At 39.5% G+C, this 19,889-nt stretch overlaps 1 protein-coding gene across 1 annotated transcript in view; it reads left to right on the plus strand.

The window, feature by feature from the left end:
• LOC140200352 (dedicator of cytokinesis protein 2-like) overlaps positions 1 to 19,889 on the plus strand; it is a 699,328-nt gene that overhangs the window by 130,888 nt on the left and 548,551 nt on the right. Inside the window, exons 11-13 of the mRNA XM_072263559.1 lie at positions 9,071 to 9,146; positions 13,809 to 13,888; positions 17,811 to 17,936. Coding sequence (XP_072119660.1) covers positions 9,071 to 9,146; positions 13,809 to 13,888; positions 17,811 to 17,936 — 282 coding nt within the window. The remainder of the gene's footprint in view (positions 1 to 9,070; positions 9,147 to 13,808; positions 13,889 to 17,810; positions 17,937 to 19,889) is intronic.

The raw sequence follows: 19,889 nt of genomic DNA on the forward strand, positions 1-19,889 counted from the left end.
TGTGCCAAGGGAATTTTCCACCGTCATCCTGGTAGCGATTTACATTCCACTTCAGGCCAATGTCAGACAGGCACTGGAGGAGCTGAGTACCATGATCAGCAGTCACAAAACAGCGCACCCTGATGCCTTCCCTATCATTGTGGGGGTTTCAACCAGGTCAGCTTGAAGAAGTCTCTGAACAGATACCAACAACATGTTACTTGTGGAACCAGAGGATTTAACACACTTGACCACTGTTACATCACCATTAAGAATGCTTACCTAGCCATTCCACACTCACACTTTGGAAAGTGCAATCACCTGTATCTACTTCTACTCCCAGCATTTAGGCAGAGACTGAAGACTGCAGCCCCAGTGATGAGGACCAAGAAGGTATGGACAAGGGAGGTGGAACTGGTGGAGTGGGCAACATTCAGGGACTCATCTTTGGATCTGAATGAATATGCCACAGCTGACATCGATTTCATCAAGACCAATGTGGATGAGTATGTGCCCTTGACAACATGCTGGACAGACCCAAACCAAAAGCTGTAGATGATTCTGCAGATTTGTATTCTGCTGAGGGCCGGATCTGTCCTTTCAAGACCAGTGATCCAGAAATATACAAGATCCAGGTACATTTATGGAAGGTTATTTTAATAGGGAAAATCAATTCCAATTGAAGACAGAATTGGAATTGTGAGCTCTGCCAGGGTTTGCAGGTCATTACTTCCTATAGGGTGAAATCGGACATCATGAATGTCTGTGGTGCTTCTCTCCCAGATGAGCTAAATGCTTTTTATGCATGCTTTGAAAAGGAGAATAAGACTACTCCTGTGTGAATCCCTGCAACATCTGGTGACTCTGTCATCTCTGTCTCAGAGTCCAATGTCAGAACATCTTCGAGGGTGAACCCCTGCAAGGCATCAGGTCCTGATGGTGTACCTGGTATGGCACTGAAAACCTGTACCAACAGCTGGTGGGTGTGTTCAAGGACATCTTTAATCTCTCACTGCTGCAGCTGGAGGTTCCCCACCCACTTCAAAATGGCACAATCATATCAGTGGTCATAAAGAACAGGGTGAGCTGCCTCAATGACTATCAACCAGTTGCACTCATATCTACTGTGATGAAGTGCTTTGAGAGGTTGGTCATGGCCCAAATCAACTGCTGCGTAAACAAAGACATGACCCTCTGCAATTTGCATCTCACCATAATAGGTCTACGATGGATACAATCTCACTGGCTCTCCACTCAGCCTAGGATCACCTGGACAATAGCAATACCTGTACCAGGCTGCCATTTATTGATTCAACACTATCATACTCTCAGTATTAATCAACATCTCCAAAACCTGGACTTTTGTGCCTCCCTCATCAGGAGACTACATCATTGTAGATCAGAAATAATATCTCCTCGCTGACAATCAAAACTGGTGCACCTCAAGGATGCTACTTAGCCCACTGCTCTATCCTGTCTACACCCAGGACTGTGTGGCTTGGCACAGCTCGAATGCCATTTATAAATTTGCCGATATCCAATCCAGGAGAGATCATTCTTTAAAAATCTAATCTACACATTTATAATCAAAACTAATTAGCATAGGATTTTTGTTATCTAATACACAACTTTAGGAGAGCTTTTGTGGTCATCTTAAAGATCTGACACAGGACTGCGGTTTAAGCTGAATAACAACTGAGTGATAGTGAATTAATTTCCTTTGAATAGACAAATGATAATTGATTGTTAACACATTGAGGTTAATGTGGAAATTGTTTACTGCAATGGTGCATCCTTTCACTTTCCTTGATTCTGCACATCTGTATTCCATCAGACTCTGCAAAGTAAGTTTGCTGAATGTAAATGTCAGTGGAGTTAAGTTGAATTGACCTCTGGTGAAATTGATATTAAAAGAAAATTTAAAATTACTTTCAAGAGTGTTATATCTATGTTGCATATTTGTCAGAGAATTTTTAAAATAAAGCTCAATACATAGTGGTAAATCTTTTATTTTAGCATACTATGGAGATTCTACATGTGTGGAACTATTGAGTTACAGGGAAATCAGCTTGTGTTTATATCTAGAAGCAAACAAGTGAGTGAAATCAGTACCACCACCCCCAAGCAAAACAAAGAGTTGATAGTTCATAATGTTTTTCCTCATGATTTATTTGCGGCTCATCCGTCTACCCTTACCTTGTTTTCACAGCTGTGCTATCGCTCCAAGGAGTAGTTGTGGCCAGCACAATGATCTTAGTTTTGTAGGCTTACAACTTATTTGAGAAAACACAGGATGTCCACAAGGTCACAAAGCTTTAGCAACATACAGCTCTTTTAACCCTATATTCAAAATTTTCTTCCACAATGTTATAGTGTGGTTTGACTGAGCAATATACATTATTCAGTGCATCAAGCTGAGAGAGGGGTGCTCAAAAGCATAGAACATTTTCTCAATTCTGATTCCATGGTTGTTCCTTGTTTTCTGGTTACTATTTCTCCTGTCACATGTTTCTTGTGAGCAAGCTTTGTCAATTCCATCATGCTTCACCTACCACCAATCCACCACCCAAACTTCTCTTTTCAACTTCCATTCAACCTTTGGGTTCAATGATACATCTACCAGCAGATTCAGTCTCCTTCTCAGTGTAATTTTTCAGAACAAGACATGTCAGGTTCTCTTTCCTTAGATGCTTGGAACATATCAAAGATTGTACAATCTGGTTACCCCATTTGAGGCAGGATGTGGAGGCTTTGGAGAGGTGCAGGACACGTTTAACAGGAAGCTGTCTGGATTGGAGTGCTTTTGCTATAAGAAGAGGTTGGACAAACTTGGATTGTTTTCTATGAAGTATCAGAGGCTGAGAGGAGACCTTATGGAAATGTATAGAATTATGAGAAGCATAGTTGGGTGGACAGAGGGAATATTTTCCCAAGGAAGAAATGCCAAATACTAGGTGTCATAGCTGTAAGATAAGAAGACTAAAGTTTAAAGGAAATGTATGGGGTAAATTATTTTACACAGAGAGTGGCAGTGCTAGTAATGTAGTGCCAAGGTTTGTGATATAAGCAAATATAAAAGTGGCATTTAAGAGGCTTTTAGATATATACATGACTGTGCAGAGAATGGAGGGACTTAGATCATGGCAGTAGAAAGGATAAATTTAATTTCACATCATTTTAGAACAGACACTGTGGGCCAAAGAGTGCATTGCCATGCTGCAGTCTTCCATGTTCCACAGTAACCCTGTGGATTCAGGAACTGATTCCAATAACAGACATCAGCACAAACCTGAAGGGCAAAGATTGTAATGAAAATAAATTTAACTGATCCTAACTCATTCCACAAGGATTCCATTCAGGCACCAGAAGGAGAAGCCTTATCCTACACCTCTCTTTCATTCCAGCTGCAGATATGTCAAACATTGACTTTCTGTATCTAACATCAGCAAGAGTCAATATTAGTGTTAGGAGTGAGAACGTATTTTATGAAGTGGTTATTTTAATTATACCATTTCATTCCATCAGCTTCACTGATAGCAAATAATTACTGATAACACTCACAACAAAGATTTTGCTTCCTGAGTACTTTTGGGTGTGCTTTATGTATTTTGGGCTGCTGATCATGAAAATCACCATGAAATTTTCGTATCATGTGCCATTTTTTGAAACCATCTATATTTGTTATTTCAGTTCATAATTCGGATCAATTAAAATGTTGCCCACAATGTAAGATGAAAAGTTTTCTATCTTGTCCAGGCATGCCTGGGCATGCTTGGGCAGGGCGGATGTTGCATGGCAGCACAGGCTTTAGAAAGGCTATAAAAGCATCACATACACACATCATTCTATACATTGCACTTACATGTATATTGGTTTGAAATCACACTGATTTGCATAGTACATTGTATGTACTCATTATAATAAAATAATTATATTTTTCAGAAGATTCATAATAGCAAAATGTCTCACCGATGTTGTAACAGCCATGATACTTTCTGTTATATTTGTGGGGAGTATACACTTAAATCTCGGGATGGAGCATGACTCCTCTTATTAAGAAAACCTCTTGGCTCTACTTCGGGTGTAAAATTGGTGACCAAAACAAAACCTGGGCTCCTCCCATTTTTTGCGCAATGTACACTGTTGATCTCAGAGCTTGACTCAGAGATACTCGGAAGTCAATGCCATCTGCTGTCCCGGTGACATAGCAAGAGCAGAAGGATCATGTCACAAACTGCTACTTCTGTCTGACCAGTGTGTCTGGTTTCTCTGCTTAAGAAAATAAATCCATTGAATACCCCAATCTCCCTTCAGCCAGGAGACCTGTGCCACATGACGATGGTTTTCCAATACCAAAGCCACCAGAAATATGGAGTCTAGAGGAGGCAGGCAAAGATGCCATGATGTAAGAGCCAGGAATGGAAAATGATATTGATACTGACACAGATTTTGAACTCTTTATGTCAAGTAAGCCTCATCTGATAACTCAATCAGAGTTAAGTGACCTGGTCAGAGACTTGGGTTTGTCAAAGTCAAAAGCAGAAATCCTGGGTTGAAGACTGCAAGGATGGAATCTGCTGTTACCAGGCACAAACGTTTCCATGAAGGATTTTGATATTTGAGACAGATGTTTCCCAGAATAACTGATACCAAGATTAAGAAAGGCATTTTTGTTGGTCCACAAATCAAGCAGTTCATCAATGACAGGCAGTTCAAAGAACTTCTAGTGAGTCTGGAGAAAATCACATGGAAGACGTTCAATGATGTTATTGAAAATATCCTTGCACAGGGCACCAAACTGCTTGTACATGCAGCTGGTTGACAACATGCTTCAAACATACAAAATCATGAAGTGCAACATATCACTAAAGATTTATTTTCTGTATTTCCATTTAGTCTTCTTCTATGCAAATCTTGGTGCTGTCAGTGACGAGCGTGGTGAAAGGTTTCATCAGGACATGGTGAAATGTATCAGGCAAATGGAATCCATCAGTTCTGGCTGACAACAGTTGGACATTTAAGGAAGAAACCTCAGAGACTGAATACAAATGAAAATCGTCAATAAAATATTTTTAGTTTAGTTGAATTATTGCATAGCATCAGCACCATTATGCATTTAAATGCATTATAGTCAATGAAACTTAATTTCTTGTTTCTCCAAATTCCTACATGATACAAGTAGCCTGAAATTATACTTGTGTTCAGATTCAAGCCGCCTGTCATAACCACAAAATTTTTTGAGGAAGTAACACGTTAGAAAAAAATTGCTATCCAGTGTAATACATCGCATGGGATGTCCAACTCAATCCTAAACATAAAGCACTTGCTGAAGTGATGTATGTGCTGAGATTTCCAGCATCAAAAGATGGAGGACAGCAAATAACAACACTGAAAGCAGGAACAATGTGAATTGTACACACAGGTTGCCATCTCCCAGCCTGATTTGGATCCTACCTTCATTAAATTTTTTCCGATTTCTCAAAACTTCAGCTATCTAAACTGCTGCAGCTCAAAAGAATAAGACGGTTAATGAAAGCCAGGTTCTTCCAACTACCAAAGACAGAAGAACAAATTAATAACAATAAAACTAATAATGATGTAAACTGAGTTCAAATTCTCATACATCATGTTAGGATTGCAGTTTGTGGTTTCTGGATTTCCAGGTCTAGAATTCATATCCAGTGAGAAAAACACACCAACATTGAGAGAGGTTTTCTCCCTGCTACCAACATGCACCACTCTTTGGCTTTCTGTAACTTTTCTACTTTGACTTCTAGAGTTTCTTCTGGTACTGTGTGTCTTCAGAGGATAGAAGACATTAAAGAGATTTCATGAAATCACAGAATCTCAAAGGGATTTCTTCAACTCATCATGCCTGCAGCTTTGGCAGAGCATCTCAAATAGCCCTACACTCCTACCCTTTCTCCAGAGTTTAGATGCTCTCTTTGTTCTGAGATCTGCGAATAAAAGTTCCTTGATGTCCTCTGAATGATCACTCATTACTAAAGAATGGGTCAATCTCCAGAGATTCTTCTTGGACAACTCAGTATAGGAATGCCTGGTACAATGAGCTACTCCAGGTTTCTTAAGTTGTCTCACTCCTGAGTTGTAGTCACAAAACAAATAACTCTAGATTTCTAAAGAGGACAAATAAAATGCTAACGCAAAATAGTGGCACCCTGGTGCAGCTGTTAAAGTTGCAGTCTCCCAGCACCAGAGACCTAGGTTCAATCTCTGATATTAAACTTGATTCTGATACTGATTCAATCATGATCTCAGATGCTATCTGTGTGAACTTTGCATGTTCTTCATGTGAGCAGGTGAGTTTGCTCTGGGTGCTCCAATTTCCTCCCATGTCTCCCAAAAGTGTGCAAATTGGTAGTTTAAGTTGTCCCATGTGTAGGTGAATGGTAGAATATGAGATCAGTGGGGTGGGGGTGGTGTGGCTGGAAACAAGGAAAGAATAAAATGGAATCAGTGTGGGATTAGTTAAAAAAATGAGTACTCAATGTTTAGCACGGAAACAATGGCCAGCTGAACCTTTATCCAAAGTGTATCACTCAATAACTTAAAATACATTTGAGACAAAATAAATATATACATATTATAACAACATTTAAAGCTCAAAGGAAGTTTTATTATCAGAGTACATATATGTCATCACAAACAACCCTGAGATTCTTTTTTTCTGCATAACACCCAGGAGTTTAAAATTACTAACCCTCTCTACCTCTGATCCTCCGATGAGGACTGGCTCATGGACCTCTGGTTTCCCTCTCCTGAAGTCTACAATTAGTTCCTTGGTCTTGCTGACAGATTAGATAATAACTATATATTATATAGTTACTTACTTGAACTAGATGTCTATAATTGCTTCTGACTGTATTTCAGTATTTAGAGGCTAGAATGAAAAGGTATTAAAAAGTTGGGGAATGAGTAAAGAGTCGGCAGGAGAATTTGAGCCACTGAGAGAGTGGTAGAAACATTTTATTTCTTCCTACAATCACAAGGGTGAGAATAATTATAAATTGGATTATATTATGCCCATTTTACATTACAAATTTGATCAATTGCAGGAATCCGTCATCATATGTGCAATCAAAAATCAAATACTGCAGAAGCTGGGAAACCTGAAATAAAAACAGAAAAGTGTTAGAAAAGATCAGAAAATGAAACAGAATGAAAAGAAACAGAATTAACGTTTTAAGTCTTAATTAGAATTGGAAATGTGGATAAGTAAGTAGCTGCAATATGTCCAACTCAATACAAATTTGGAACCATTTAAATAATTTTGTATGACTTCTGTTTCAATCCCAATTAATAAGATTTATAGACTCAAGATGTTCACCTCAAGGAGGTAGATTTATGTCTGTTATTTAGGATAACAGCTTGTCAGGAGGATGAAATAGATTTCCTTGCTGAATAAACTGTGAAGGAATATGTGGTTCATTTGAGCAAAGACACTATTTGTTCACAGTTTCTAAGCTATTTGTTAGGTTTAAGAAGGCATCCGTTAGTCTTGCGAGACCATGGATCTGTGCCTGGAAAGTCTTCACTCTCCAGGGTGCAGGCCTGGGCAAGGTTGTATGGAAGACCAGCAGTTGCCCATGCTGCAAGTCTCCCCTCTCCACGACACCAATGTTGTCCAAGGGAAGGGCATTTGGACCCATACAGCTTGACACCAGTGTTGTCGCAGAGCAATGTGTGGTTAAGTGCCTTGCTCAAGGACACAACACGTTCCCCCAGCTGGGGCTCGAACTCACGACCTTCAGGTCGCTAGTCCAATGCCTTAACCACTTGGCCACGTGCCTACACAGGTTTAAGAAGAATGATTTATATAACATCTTGAGGCATACAAGTGAATAGGTTGCATGTTTGTCACAATGGTCTGTAAGCCAACCCGCTACCTCACAATTACCCAGTTTCTGTCTGACCTAAAGTGCTGCCTGCGTGGATTTCCCACGATCACTCTGTGATCAAGTGCTACCTGCGTGGATTTCCCATGATCACACTGTGATCAAGTGCTGCCTGCGTGGATTTCCCATGATCACTCTGTGATCAAGTGCTGCCTGCATGGATTTTCCATGATCACTCTGTGATCAAGTGCTGCCTGCATGGATTTTCCATGATCATATGGTGATCAAGTGCTACCTGCATGGATTTCCCATGATTGCACTGTGATCAAGAGCTGCCTGCGTGGATTTCCCATGATTGCACCATGATCAAGAGCTGCCTGCGTGGATTTCCCATGATTGCACCGTGATCAAGAGCTGCCTGCGTGGATTTCCCATGATTGCACTGTGATCAAGAGCTGTCTGCGTGGATTTCCCATGATCACACTGTGATCAAGAGGGTTTCATCCAGCTGCTCTGGTTTCCTCCCAATCTTAAAGGGGTAAAACTTAGTGGATTAATTTGCCACTGTAGATTGCCCTTCATATGATCGAGTTGTAGAATGCAAGAGGTTGAGCGGTGTTGATGGGAAACTGGGAAAATATAATGGATTTGTGTGGGATTAGTGAGAAATGAGTGTTTGATTTTTAGCGAACCAAAGTCTTGTTTCTTAAACACAAAATACTCTGCAAATAGTCTTGTTTCTGTACTCTGTCTTTCTATGATCCTGAGTCTATCGGATGTTTTACCTACAAAAGAGGAGATCTACTGAATTTATTCTCTGGCACCTGCCTCAGTGGGATAGGTTACTGCTCTAAGAAGGAGTGACAGAAATATTATATCTACCTTTGTCAGTCTGCCTTCCACTAAATAAGAGAATTAACAAGTTGTACCTAATCATCAAGTAGTCGGCATATGGACAGTTCTCTGGCTCATGTAATTCTTTAGCTATCAGACATCAAAATGGTGCACTTTTAGCCAAAGGAACAGAAAATCCTTTTATGATGATGATGAACCTTTCATATCACAGTCTCCAAAACTATGACCAATGATGTATGTTAATTATTTTCCTTTTGGCAGTCCTTGTGCTGCACTTGATGGAATTTGTAAAAGTCAGTTGTACCTTAGCACACACTATTATTAAAGACTGTAGTGATGCTTCAACTCTGCTTCATTTAATATTTTCTGTCTCCTTCCAGTTATGGACATCACTGACATTGTGAAAGGCAAAGCAGAAAGTGATGAAGAGAAACAGCATTTTATTCCTTTCCACCCGTGAGTCAATTTATCTCGTAAATTCTTTGCATAGAACTTGTGTAGACAGTTATCTACAAGTTTGGATTGGATAGCGCTCATGAGAATGTTTTATTAGGTTTTTATAGTTATGTTAATTTGAGAAAGAAAACAGATGTAATGATTTGTTTTAGTCAATAATTTTTAATGGCAGTCCCACCACTTTAATCCCATTAGTCCTTTACTTCTCATGAAGTCATTCCAAACAGCTCTGTAATCACTCCAAATGGTGTTTGCAAGAAACTCTCCCCACCACCACCACTATATTAAAGGGGTCACAAATTATTTCTAACAAAGGAAAATCTTCTCTTAGTTTTTAAGATTTCAAGCCATGAGTAAGATACAATCAAATTTCTAACAAAATCAGGTTTATTATCTCTGACGTATGTCATGGAATGTGTTGTTTTGTGGCAGCAGTACAGTGCAAGAATTAAAAGCTTACTACAGGTTACAATAAATAAATTGTAAAACAGGAATAGTGAGATAGTGTTCCTGGGTTCATGGGCCATTCAGAAATCTAATAGTAGGGAAGAAGAAGCTCATCCTAAAACATTGAGTGTGGGTCTTCAGGCTCCTGTACTTCCTCCCTGCTGGTAGTAATGAAAAGAGGACATGTCCTCGATGGTGAGTGACCTTAATGATGGATGCTGCCCTCCGTAAACACAATCTTTTGAATATGTCCTCAATGGTGAGGAGAGTTGTGTCTACAACCCTTTACAGCCTCTTGCAACCCTGTGCATTTAACCTCCATACCAGGCTGTGATACAACCAGTCAGAATGTTGTCCACTGTTAGAGTCTTAGGTGACACACTAGAATCTCCTCAAACCCATAATAGTGTATAACCACTAGTGTGCCTTCTTTGTGATTGCATCAATATGTGGACCATAGGATAGATCCCCTGAGATCTTGATATCCAGGAATTTGAAGCTGATCACTCTTTCCACCTCTGACAGCCCAAGCCCCCACTCCAACTCATGAAGACTGGTGTGTGTTTTCCCAGTTTCCGCTTCCTGAAGTTCATATTCAGTTCCTTGGTTTTGCTGATGTTGAGTTCAAGGTTGTTGTCGCAACACCACGAACCCAGCTGATCTATCTCATTCCTGTACATCTACTTATCTCCATCTGTAATTATGCCAATACTGTGGTATCATTAGATAATTTATAGATGACATTTGAGCTGTACCTAGAGAGCATAGAGGGGTGAGCTAATTAAACATCCGTGAGATACATCTTTCCTGTTTGTCAGTGAGGATGAGGTGTTATTTCCAATCTGCATTGACAGGTGGTTAGGCATGTGAATGGTGTGTGTGTGTGCGTGTGTGTGTGTGTGTGTGTGTGTGTGTGTGTGACTCTTAGCTTCACCAGTCATGTGCAAGAAAGTGAGTAACAGTAAGATTTATTTCTGATGGCTTACCAAGCAGATATTATGATTAAGTGGTGAATTTGTGGAATTGTTTACCACAGGCAGCTGTGGAGGCTAGGTCGTTGGGTGTATTTAAGGCAGAGCTTGATAGGTTCTTGATTGATTGGATGTGGCATCAAAGATAATGGTGAGAAGGTCAGGGAGTGAGGTTGAGGAGGAGAAAAAAGGATCAGCCATATTTGAATGGCGGAGCAGACTCAATGGGCCAGATGGCCTAATTCTGCTCCTATGTCTTATGGTCTTATGGACTAATTGATCTTCTGTTGGCCATAGTTGTGTATGCAACAAGCAAACAGGCATGTGTTTAAATCCCACAATGGCAGCTGAAATTAAGAGTAAATGTCTCTGTTCTGATGGCCATGAAATTACTTGCTTTATGCAAAAAATCTCCTCTGGTTAACCCATTATCTTGGAGCAAAGGAAATGTACTGACATTATCTTTAACAGAAGAGATCTGTATATGCTGGAGATCTTGAGCAATACACTCAAAATGCTGTAGGAACTCAACAAGTCTGACAGCATCTATGGAGAGGAATAAACAATTGATGCTTTGGGCCAAGACTCTTCAGCAGGACTGGAATGGAATGGGGCAGAAGACAGAATAAAAATGTGAGAGAGGGGGAAGAGTACAAGGTGACAGATGATAGGTAAAACCTCATGGGGGGAAGTTGGGTGGGTAAGGGAGAGTAATAAAGTAAGAAGCTGGGAGAGGATAGGTGGAAGAGGTAAAAGGCTGAAGAAGAAGGAATCTGATAGGAGAGGACAGTAGGCCATGGATGAAAGGGAAAGGGGAAGGGGAACAAAGGGACATAATGTGCAGATATGGAGAAGAGAAGGGACGAGAGTTTAAGCAGAAAGGGGAATGGAAAAAGAGAGTAAGGGGAGGGGAAGAATTTCCCAGAAGTTGGAGAAATTGATGCTCATGCTATCTTTTGGAGGCTATCCAGGTAGCATTGCTCCTCCAACCTGAGTCTGCCCTCATCATGGCAGTAGAGGAGGTCATGGACAGACATGTCCGAATGGGAATGGGAAGTTGACTTCAGTTGAGTACTGGGAGATCCTAGCTTTTGCAACAGACAGAGCGAAGGTGTTGCCACATCTGGAAAGAGTGTTTGGGAGCCTGAGTGTTGGTGAGAGAGGAGGTGTGTGGACAAGTGTAGCACTTGTCACACCTTCAGGAATAAGTGCCAGGAGGGAGATCAGTGAGGAATGGGGGAGCAGGTAGGTGGACATGACAGTCATGTAGAAAGCAATCTCTACAGAAAGCAGAGTGGGGAGGGGGAGGGAAAGTGGTAGGATCCCACTGGAAATGGCAAAAGTTACGAAGACTGATCTGTTGGATACAGAGGTGCGTGGGTTGGTAGGCTGCTGCCTTTATCTAATTTGCTTCTATGTGTCTCCAAACCAATCAATGTGGTTAACTGTTAACTGCTGGCAAACTGAGAAGGTATTTAGAGACTGACAATGAAGATCAGTATTATTTGTGGCATCCACACCTCATAAGTGATTGAATAAAAGTCTCTTAATGCTCCTTGCTCATAGGCACCTACAAAAATTAACCTGAAGGCTATCAGGAGGATCTGCTGTTGCTACCTGTGCCTCCTTAGTCAGGAGAAAATGGAATGTAAAGTGAACGAGATAGAGTGTGTGTGAATGTGAATGCATTTGCAAGACTGCTGTCTGACATTATGTGTGAAAGTATGTGTATACTGCAAGAACATTTGTGGTCTGAGAGTGTGGGAGCATGTGTGAGAATGTTTGTGTGTGTGTAATGCTAGAATCTTTAAAATTTGTGAGTGGTTGTGTGTGTGTAGTGTGAGTGTGTGTGGGGTGACCGTGAGAATGTGTGTGAGTGTGTTTAATAAGAGTATATGGGAGTATGTGTAAGAAAGTGTGAGTTTGTGTGTTCATACTATGTATTTTGGAGTATTCATGAAAATGTGTGTGTGTGTTTGTGTGCAAGCATGTGTAATTTGATTGTATGGCAATGTGTATGAGAAAGCATGTGAGTATTTTTGTGAATATGAATGTGTGGGTGTGTGTAGGAATGTAAGTGCTTGTGTGTATAATGTGACTATATTGGAATTGGTTAACAAAGAACATTTAATCATTTTCTATTACAATGAAAAGCAAACATTATTTCTCCTCCTACTCATACATACATATGAAAACCCTCATTATACTTAATTAAAAATAAGTGTTCTCCTAATTCAATTTGCAAGTTTGGAATTGTTCTCTGACGGGTCAAAAAATTGGATTGCAATCTGTTATCCAAACCATAAATGCATATAGTGTTAATTAATCTTCTCCCTGAGTTGGGACGGAATGAGAAGCCAATGGGAAAGAAAAGAGATGGTTACAGCAGAAGGCAGCCAACCTGCTGCACCCATTTACTGCAGGTAGTGACTGCAAAGCTCTGTACTAGTGTGACAGTAGTGAAGCTCTGAAATGGAATATAAGATTTGTTTTAATAGTTGATGTAATAAGCAACTAAGTGTGGGCACAGGTTCTCGGAATTTAGAAGTGTACATGTAGATCCTTAATATTATGAAAAAGGTATGCATATGTCCATAATCTCATGGAGACACAAGAGATTGCAGGTGCTGGAGTCTGGAGAAACATACCAAGTGCTGGACAATCTCAGTGGGTCAAGCTGGATTTATGGAGGGAAAAGGACAGCTGACATTTCAAGTTGGGACTTTTCATCTCAAATCCATAACCTCATGTTTTTTTTAAGATAGTTAATGATAGGAAAATTGTTCCTGCTTGTCGTCCCAACTAGTGCATGTCTTTGCATTCACACCATCCAACTTAATGGAAGTGAAAGGCACTTAATGGAACATTCAGCGAAAAGTCCAGGAAATGGAGGAAAAACAAATACATTGACAACAAATTCTGCTGACCAAATTGACAGTAAGACACCCACTAGGGTTAACAGTCCTCCTGCATTATCCTAGAGCCTTGAGGATTTATAGATATATTTTTGGATACGTACTGGGGGAAAAAATCCCCTTCTGTTTTGATCAAGAGTTTATACCTACCTCTAATGATAAGAAGATCTAAGATGCAAAGGATAGCAGGATTATTGATAAATGCTGTTTAGATAAGAAGATGTTAGGTGTGACCACAATGCATCCAGATATCTTTACATCCAGCCTTTTGTATTGATACTTTGCATTTACATTTCTCTTGTGTCTGTTTCTTTTCTCACATTTTGCAGATTTGTGGCAGAGAATGACTTTTTGCACTCTTTACTTAATCGAGTTATCTCTACGAAAACCGGGGATGAGAAAGGACAAGGTAATCCCTTCGATCATGCTTGCATTTCTTACTTCCTGTGTTATTTGTACATCAGAATAAAGTAAGTTTATATGTTGTCACTATTATCAGCAAATTATAAACACCAAATGTTCTGCAGATGCTGGAAATCTTGAGCAAAATATGGAAATGCTGGAGGAACTCAGCAGCATTTATGGAGGGGAATAAATAGCCAATGTTTCAAGCTGAGACTGCCAGTTCTGATGAAGAGTCTCAGCCAGAAATGTTGACTGTTTATTCACCTTCACAGATGCATCCTTACTTGCTAAGTTCCTCCAGCATCTTCTGTGTGTTATATGCAAATTAGTATTTTGCTTCAGATGCCGTTGGATTGAGGAAGTGTTCTATATATCGGGCTGGATTTAGACAGTGCTGGGCATGGCAATAAACTAACTACAACAATATTGGGCAAGGTACCAGAATATTGAAACAGGTTTGAATACATTACTGGAGCATGGACATTAGCTTCATAACGATGTCTTGATATCTTGTAACCTCTTGGATTATTTATGTGTTTATGTAAGTACTCAGCAGGAAAAATGTGAACAGGACACAGAGAACTTTATGCATTTCTTTAACCAGAACTTAATAACAATGTAGAATTTTTGTTCAGATGCTACCAGGATATTATGCCAGCATATAAAAATATATGTATGCTCCACAATAGAATGTTAACGCACAGATGTTCTGAATACAAACTGAACTGAATTGAATAAGACCCATAGAACCGGGGCTAAAGTTGGTTTGAGCTTGTATCCGGAAAGATGTTAGCAGCCAGGTCTAGTGAGATGTCACTTATTCCACTACTTGGTAAATCAAACTGAAGATGATGCATTTGAGGGATAGGAGTGGACTGCTTCTGTCAGTCCCACAGAACCGACAGCCTCTTGTTACAAATTGAAGAAGCCTATAGGATTTGTCAAACTTAATGAACAACTGGCCAATGTGCAATGGAATCCTCAGCAATAGTTATTTGAATAATTCAGATTAGACATTGATAAAATCAAAGGGATTGTTTGGTTTCTGCTGTGTAAACTCTATTGTCTAGTAAATAATTCAATTACATTTCTCTCTCCTTCAACTGCTTATCATCCCCTTTACCTGGATCCACCTTTCACCTACCAGCTCTTGCTGCACCCCTTCCCTTCACAATTTTATACTGGCTATCTGCTCTCTACCTTTCAGTTCAATTGAAGAGTCTCAACTCAAATTATTGGTTGTCTAATTCACTGTTGCCTGACCTGCTGATCTCCAACACTTTGGCCATTGCTCTCCTTGGTAATTGACTGACTTCAGAATTCCGACATCCAAATTGAACTTAAAAGGAGCTTTTGAGCATTATTGTGGCCACTTCTTTGTATTTTCATATTATCCCTGCCCCCATTCTCTCTCTCTCACTCCCTCTCCTTCTCAAATTATCATTCATGTTTTTGTTACCTCAATACTTGAATCATTCAGTGCTGTCCTAATCCAGATCTTCCACATACTCTGGACTTAACACAATCAAAAACTCTTCATATTCTATCTCCCACTAGGTTTGATTCTTTGATCATCCATGCTCTTGCTGACTTATATTCGCTCCTGGGCCACAAACACTGTAAATTTTAAATTCTCATTCTTTTATTTAAACCTGTCCAAGACATTGCCCTCTATTTTTTCTGAAACTCTTCCAGCCACCAGAACCTTCCTTAATCCCCAGTCATTCATGCTTAAAAATCCCCGTGATGCTGCTTTTCTTATGAGGTACTTCATAAGAATAATAATGAGGCACAAAATAATAAACACAATTTCTTATTGTTCCCTACCATTGAAATCCATTAACTATTCAGGAACTAGGTTCACAACCAATTGTTCGATCAGTGAAGAAATTATCTGACATTGATTACAACACAAACATTGCAACCTTTTTCTTCTTGAGTTGTGTGAAACCATTTGAAGTGAATCCTTAAGCCTACCCTCTAATGATTTGCTACTAGCAGTGTGACGATTCATATCAAAAGGTGCATGGATTGTTTAAAAAAAGTGAGGAGGAAAGAAACAAAATGGGTCTTGAGATTGAAAATAGAAATAAAAGCGGAAGCAGGGCATACAGCTTCTTGAGCTTGTTGCATTATTCATTAATATCCTGGGTACTTCTTGATCTGAAGTCCACACTCTCAGCCAGTGTTCCCAAATCCTCAAAATAGAAACAGAAAATGCTGAAAATACTCAGCATCTCCTTCAGATTTATGGCTTTTGTTAGGATCTAGCAAATGGTAGAAATCTAGATGTCTTTCATTGTTAAACAGGAGAACGGTGGAGTGAGCAAAGGAAATATAGGATGGAGAGTAAAACAGACTGGATGACACTGATGTTGCTGGTACCCACACAGAGAGGGTGTGAAAGACACTGGAGCAGGAGTGAAAACAATCAGCTGAATGAGAAGGCTGTGCAAGAGAAAACACTGTAGTTGCTCGAAATCTGAAATAAAACAGAATACTAGAAAAGTCCAGATTGTCTGGCAGTATACTTGGAGAGAGGGTAATGAAATTCACATTAGAGGTCCATGATCTTTCATCAGAGCAGGTCAGTTAGATACAATTTACAATGACCAACCGACTTACCAACCAGTATATCTTTGGACTATGGGAGGAAACCAGAGCACCTGGAGGAAACCCACACAGTCGGGGGAAAACATACCAATTGTTTATAGGCAGCAGTGGGAATTGTACCCAGGTTGCTGGTACTGTAAAGAATTGTACTAACCACTATACTACCATACTGACTTTGACTGTAAGTAACAGCAAAGTGTCAATATATTCTGTCATTAAGATGAGAAATATTATGACATTTCATTTACAACTTGGAATATATTGAATAATTTTAATACAGTCTTGCCCAAAATCAAATTATTTCTCCATTTTATAATTTAAAGAAAAACATTGGCAAAATGTTTTAATAAGTTGAAATATAACAGAAACTGGAAATGCATATATCAAGTATTCCCTCTATATTTTGCAAATGGATTGGTACATCATGCCTAATTTTCAAATATTTATTAATGCAACAATCTTCAAAAAAATGTGTTTCATGCATAATTAGGACAGCCTAGGGACATATATTGTAGTCCATGTTTCAACAATATGTCAACACTAAAGTAGTTTCAGTGTATTTATGTAATTTATGAAGACATATTTGACAAATTATGTTGAGGCTACAAGTGTCAGATGTTAAGTTCTTTCTTTTTAATCTGACTTGGCTGCACAAATAATTTTCATTGATCTTCTGGTGTTGTATAATTGAACCAACTTATGTAAATGTACTTATATTAGTTTATTTGGAGACACAGCACAGAACAGGTCTTTCTGGCCCAATGAACCATGCCACTCACTTATCTACCCTTAGCATAACCAGAGGACAATTTACTCTGATTAATTGACCTACTACCTGGTACATTAGTAGATTAATTGGTCAGTGTAAATTGTCATGGAGTGTGGGAGGACACCAGAGCACCCGGAAGAAACCCATGCGTTCTTGGGGAGAAATGTACAAACTCCCTACCGAGCTCGCTGGAGTTGAATTCTGAACTCCGACGGCCCAAGCTGTAATAGTGTCACACTAACCGATACATAGTTTACCACATATAAACTGTGCTACCGCAGTTTATAGTATGCAATAGTAGGGTCATTGACGAGCAGTTTTACCAGTCAACAGAATGTCACATTAACTGAATATAATTTATGCTTTTCATTTAGCTACTAATTATTTAAATATTTTACAGAGGCCCCTGGACTTAAACACCCAGAAAGAACTAGTTCACTCCAGATACCAACATCTGGAACCACATAGGGAATTGCCAGTAAAACACATTTTTCTCCAGATCACATTTAAAAAAATAAACAAATTTCCTTATTTCATTTTATAGGCCTGTGGGTGACCATGAAAATGTTGGTGGGGGATGTATCCCAGATCAGAAAGGATTATCCACATCTGGTGGACAGGAACACAGTCGTTGCCAGGAAACTGGGATTCCCAGAGATCATCATGCCAGGTGGGTTTTTACTATTTGTCTTTCGTGCAATAAGAAACCAACAAAATTAACAAGGAATAGAGAATCAGGAATTTCCAAAGAAAAACTATGGAAAATGTTTGATTTATGCCGTTGGCCATGTTACCTTCTAATAAAAACTCTGTTACTTGTATGTTAAGATGAGCACAACTTCACAATTTACCTCATCAAGGCACTTGCATTTTATTGTCGCTGGTAAGGCACTTCCTCTGTAACTGTAACACTATTTTCCATACGTTTATTGTTTTTCTCTCATACTAGCTCAACGTACCTATGCTATGAAATGATCTGTATGGATGGCATGCAAAACGAAGTTTTTCACTGAATCTCAGTTCATGTGAGAATAATAAACTAATTGCCAATTACCTTCATTAAAAAAAAAGGAAAACTAATCTTTGGGTGAATAGGCCATAAGACATAGGAGCAGAAATATACCATTTGGCCCATCTTCTCTGCCATTTCATCATGGTTCATCCATTTTCCTTTCATCCCAATCTCCTACCTTCATGCCCTGACTAATCAAGGATTTATCAACCTCTGCCTTAAACATGCCCATGTATAGCATGGTCAAATGTGAATAGAGATGTTCTCTCCCACTAGCAAATGGAATAAGGATAACATTATAAAAATAGCCTATTTATTTATTCATTCATTAGTGGGACCTTATCTTTTAGAAGCTGTCAGCCACAATTGTTTTAGGTAGTGTTATTAGCCAAAGTATGTGGCATAATCATATTACGAACTATGTTGGAGTGCATGATAACATATGAAAGGCAAATCCTACCAGTATGTGGACGCTACTCCCACACCAATTTACAACAGAAACTGCCAATCTTTAGTTAGCGTCTCTTAAAGACGCAGCCGAAATGGTGCAGTTTCCAGATGGCCCTGTAAGCTTTGTTTAAAACAATTTGCTGATTGGTTTCTGCAGGTTAGTGCTATGGCTCTACAAGAGTTTGGTACTTTCAGGTCCACTACACAAATAATTGGCTCCCAGGCATGACACTGCTAATCAATATGTTAGGAGGAATAAGAACATGTTACACAACCCTTCTGTAGAGGGATAAGAAGGACTCAAGTGGAGGTTATATCTGTCCACCTGATGGCTTGGATCTTTGACAAGGCAATATAGTCCCTGGGAATCTCTGTAAAGAAAATGTTCAATTTGAGGCAAACTGAAGATAATATTTTTATTAATTTGTCTTATTTACTGCAAAAAGAAGCAAAATAGAATATTCAACTGTGGTTTACATTGCCATGAACTTGGAAACCTCAGATAATCAGAAAGGATTGGAGAGAATAAGGACAGAATAGAAAAAAAGGAAATAAAGTAGAATTGAAGTAAAATGAGAGGTTGATGGTTGATGCAGATTTGATGGACTGAAGGGCCTTTTTCATATTATACCTCTCCTTGACTCTATGGGTTAATAAGACATTGGGTGATAAACTCATGAACTCTGTCGCTAAGGGCAAGCTTGGAAATTCCCTCTGGGGTAACACACCAGCTTGTTTTGAAATTCATCACTATTCCTTTATCAAAAAGAGGATTGGCGTATTGCTCATGTTGTTCCATTGTTTAAAAAGGGTTCTAAGAGTAAACCTAGCAATTATTGGCCTGTGAGTTTGACGTCAGTCATGGGTAAATTGATGGAAAGTATTCTTAGAGATAGAAACATAGAAACATAGAAAATAGGTGCAGGAGTAGGCCATTCGGCCCTTCGAGCCTGCACCGCCATTTATTATGATCATGGCTGATCATCCAACTCGGAACACCGCCCCAGCCTTCCCTCCATACCCCCTGACCCCCGTAGCCACAAGGGCCATATCTAACTCCCTCTTAAATATAGCCAATGAACTGGCCTCAACTGTTTCCTGTGGCAGAGAATTCCACAGATTCACCACTCTCTGTGTGAAGAAGTTTTTCCTAATCTCGGT

Source organism: Mobula birostris, chromosome 7 (assembly GCF_030028105.1).
Source record: "Mobula birostris isolate sMobBir1 chromosome 7, sMobBir1.hap1, whole genome shotgun sequence".
Classification (NCBI taxonomy): domain Eukaryota; kingdom Metazoa; phylum Chordata; class Chondrichthyes; order Myliobatiformes; family Myliobatidae; genus Mobula; species Mobula birostris.